The 4,133-nt window shown below is 40.1% G+C and overlaps 1 protein-coding gene across 1 annotated transcript; it reads left to right on the top strand.

Moving 5' to 3' along the window:
• Window positions 1–269: 269 nt before the first annotated feature.
• On the top strand, window positions 270–1,394 carry LOC125527294 (putative hydrolase YtaP; the record flags this gene model as incomplete). Its single annotated transcript, XM_048691825.1, has 6 exons — window positions 270–362; window positions 457–525; window positions 617–686; window positions 816–868; window positions 953–1,046; window positions 1,297–1,394. Coding segments are annotated over 6 exons (477 nt in total), but the record flags the coding sequence as incomplete, so codon positions are not given.
• Window positions 1,395–4,133: the final 2,739 nt, after the last annotated feature.

Genomic DNA, 4,133 nt, shown 5'->3' with positions numbered 1-4,133 from the left:
CAGCTTGGGCATGTTAACAAGGGATTGCATTGGAATTATTTCTGATTAAGTATTAGCTCTGGATTACCATTGTTGTTGGTGTTAGTCCAGCTGTACTGGTACCATAACTACACTATCTGGGTTGACACTTCAGTTGAATTCTGGATTTATTCTTTTGGTCTGGTTCTCTCCTTATGATTGTCTTCTACTGTATGACCAATCATATTTTGCGATACTTCAAAACATGCTGGGCCTGTTTTTTTGCGATACTCAGTGAGGAACATGTGCAGGTGTGGGACTTGATAAAGCTTGGAGATTATCTTAGTGCAAGGGATGATGTCGATCCCTCTAGGATAGGGATTATTGGTGAATCACTCGGAGGTATTATAGATCATGATTGCATCATGATACTGAATTAATACAGACTTCACTTTTAGAAAATTTATCCTGTTCATTTTGAGCTGAATACAGGAACACATGCATGCATGGTTTGCTTCTTTTGTGGATACACGATACAGTGTTGTTGTTCCAATAATTGGTGTTCAGGTACACACAACAGTAATTTATCGATATGGGTGCACATAGTTTTGTGATTTGTCCCATGTAAGTAAAGCAATGCTCTTTGTGGTGGCTACAGGGATTTCAATGGGCAATAGATAATGACATGTGGCAAGCTAGAGTTGATAGCATTAAGCATTTATTTGAAGGTTAGATGCCATGCATCCTTTTTAAGATTGGGCACACACCATTGAAAAATATAGATCACAGCTGAAATATATTGTATCAGTTCAGAACATTTACATGTAAGTATTTGTGTCGTTTTGTCTTTCCTGTAGAAGCAAGAATTGATTCAGGGAAGAGTGAAATAGATGCAGAGGTTGTGAAAAAGGTGACTATCTGATTTATTTGACATTTATTTCTGATTGTTCCATTGTAACTGTTTCACGATCGTGTATTGACATATTTTTACCAGGTTTGGGACAAGATAGCACCTGCTACGGCTTCACAGTTTGATGCTCCCTACTCAGTTCCTCTGATTGCACCACGTCCACTCCTCCTCCTAAATGGTAAAACCAATCATATTTCTTATTGAGTGCTTCTGGTTCGTCCAATAGTTTGCATGACCCAATATATTCAAAAGTCTCACACTTCTCTTCTATGAGTTCAAGGAGCACTTGTCAGGGCTGGGCTTCCAGTCTTCATTTTTTTTATGATTTTATGGTTGAGCCAGAACTATTTTTAACCCTTCTTTTAAAGATTAATGTTAATTGAGCATTTTTCATGCTGCTGGAGCTTCATTTATCGATTACCATGCAGGTGCGGACGACTCTCGTTGCCCAGTCCTTGGTCTACAAGAACTTGCCTCCAAGGCTGTCGAGGCTTATGCAGAAGCTGGTTCTGCGGATAAGTTCAAGGTAACATTCAATGTGCTCCCTCTGATCCAAATTAATTCACGCTCCTCTAGTACAACTTTGTCTTTTGACATGCAATATGTTTACTTTTCATCATGAGGTGTGGTTCTATGTTTTCCCAGACTTTTTTTGCATTGAATCCAAAGCAATTGACAGTGGTTGCCGCACCTATAATTGTTCTTTCCGTTTTTAGGACAAATCACATCTAAGATGTTGAAAACAAAGAAACTAAAACTCATGGTCCATTTTCAAGTGAGCATGTCATTGGCCTTCATAATTAGCTAGCTGCTTCTTCTCTTTCACCATGCATTGTTGCTGCATCGAGTGACAACTTATAAAATGAGTATGTGCTAGCTAGGGACCTGAACTTAACTGAAACTATAGATTGAGCCACAACTTATATCAATAGTGGAAGATTTTAGTACATGTACTTGTGTTTATGCTTTAGACATTTACACTTGTAAAACTGTTTTGATCCCCTAGTTACATGCTTGCTAACACAGTATCACTCCAGTCCGGCGATAGTTCTTTTTAACAATGGGGCTGAAATAATTGTATGACGTATGTTATGTTGGAGTCATTAACTAGAACTATATATTTTTTATTTCTTTGTTGCAGGATCCAAAAACTAGCTCGACTGGATTCTAGATTGCGGACAATTTATCACTTAATTAGGATTGCTAAATTATATTTGCTATGATAATTATGAATTTTATGAATCTACACATTTTACGTATGGTTTTGAATATTGTAATTGAATGCTTGTATTTTTTTAGGTCGCAATAGGCTATTGCCACAACCCACTTTTGGTTGCCACATGTTAGCACCACGAAAATTTAAATTGTCGCAATAGTTTCTCGCTACAAACATTTCACCTGTTGTGATACATATTTATCACCACCAAAACTAGTATGTTGCAATTCTCTGTCACGACGACTGGAATATTTGTTGCCATAACTTAATGCCACAAGTGTAGCGGTTCGTGGCAATATGCCTAATGCCACAAAAACAAGGATTGTTGCCATAGTTTATTGCCACAATTGGCTATTGCCACATAACAATATGCACCATGAAATGAGAGTCGTTGGCATAGGTTGTTGCCACAAATGTCTATTGCCATGAGCTATCAGTCGCCATGATTCATTACATGTCGCACTAAAGCTATCTCCACAAAGCAAATTGTGGCATCAGATGAGTGTTGCCACGGGAAAACATGTGGCGACTTCCCACATGGCTGTTGCAATAGCACAATTTATTGCCACAGATGCTTTTTTGTGGCAATAACCTATTACCATGCGTCCACTCGCAACGGCTGCCAACGAATGTTGTTTCGTGGCAATAGGTATTTATCGCCACAAATCGACATGTATTGCGACGAAGAATTTTGTTGCAATAGACCCGAATCCTTGTAGTGAATGCTATTTTATGTACTTGATTGACGTGGCGAGTGTAAGCCAACTATGTTTTATCCCCTCTTATTATCTATATATTACATGGGATGTTGTGAAGATTGCCTAACTTGTGACATATGCCTTCAATGCGATTATGCCTCTAAGTCGTGCCTCGACACGTGTGAGATATAGTCACATCAAGGGTGTTATACCTATTAACCGAAGGCCGAGCTCAGAATTGTTGTTTTTTTTGCCTATTTAGGGTTTCGAAGAAAAGGGATATCAAACGGAGTCCAAACGGAATGAAACCTTCGGGAACGTGATTTTCTCACCGAACATGATCCAGGAGACTTGGACCCTACGTCAAGAAACAAAGGAGGAGGCCACGAGGTAGGGGCGCGCCCTCCACCCTCATGAGCCCCCTGTTGCTCCACCGACGTACTCCTTCCTCCTATATATACCTACGTACCCCCAAATGATCAGATACGGAGCCAAACCCCTAATTCCACCGCCGCAACTTTTTGTATCCACGAGATCCCATCGTGGGCATGTTCTGGAGCTCCGCCGGAGGGGGCATCCATCACGGAGGGCTTCTACATCAACACCATAGCCTCTCCGATGAAGTGTGAGTAGTTTACTTCAGACCTTCGGGTCCAGAGTTATTAGCTAGATGGCTTCCTCTCTCTTTTTGGATCTCAATACAAAGTCCCCCCTCTCTTGTGGAGATGTATTCGATGTAATCTTCTTTATGCGGTGTGTTTGTTGAGACTGATGAATTGTGGGTTTATGATCAAGATTATCTATGAACAATATTTGAATCTCCTCTGAATTCTTTTATGTATGATTGGTTATCTTTGCAAGTCTCTTCAAATTATCATTTTGGTTTGGCCTACTAGATTGATCTTTCTTGCAATGGGAGAAGTGCTTAGCTTTGGGTTCAATCTTGCGGTGTCCTTTCTAAGTGACAGTAGGGGCAGCAAGGCACGCATTGTATTTTTGCCATCAAGGATAACAAGATGGGGTTTTCATCATATTGCATGAATTTATCCCTCTACATCATGTCATCTTGCTTAAGGCGTTACTCTGTTTTCATGAACTTAATACTATAGATGCATGCTGGGTAGCGGTCGATGAGTGGAGTTATAGTAGTAGATGCAGGCAGGAGTCGGTCTACTTGTCTCGGATGTGATGCCTATATACATGATCATACCTAGATATTCTCATAACTATGCTCAATTCTGTCAATTGCTCAACAGTAATTCGTTCACCCACCGTAAAATACTTATGCTCTTGAGAGAAGCCACTAGGGAAACCTATGGCCCCGGGGTCTATCTTCATCATATTAATCTTC

This window comes from Triticum urartu, unplaced genomic scaffold (genome assembly GCF_003073215.2).
Source record: "Triticum urartu cultivar G1812 unplaced genomic scaffold, Tu2.1 TuUngrouped_contig_3517, whole genome shotgun sequence".
Classification (NCBI taxonomy): Eukaryota; Viridiplantae; Streptophyta; class Magnoliopsida; order Poales; family Poaceae; genus Triticum; species Triticum urartu.
This window is presented reverse-complemented; position numbering and strand designations above follow the sequence as displayed.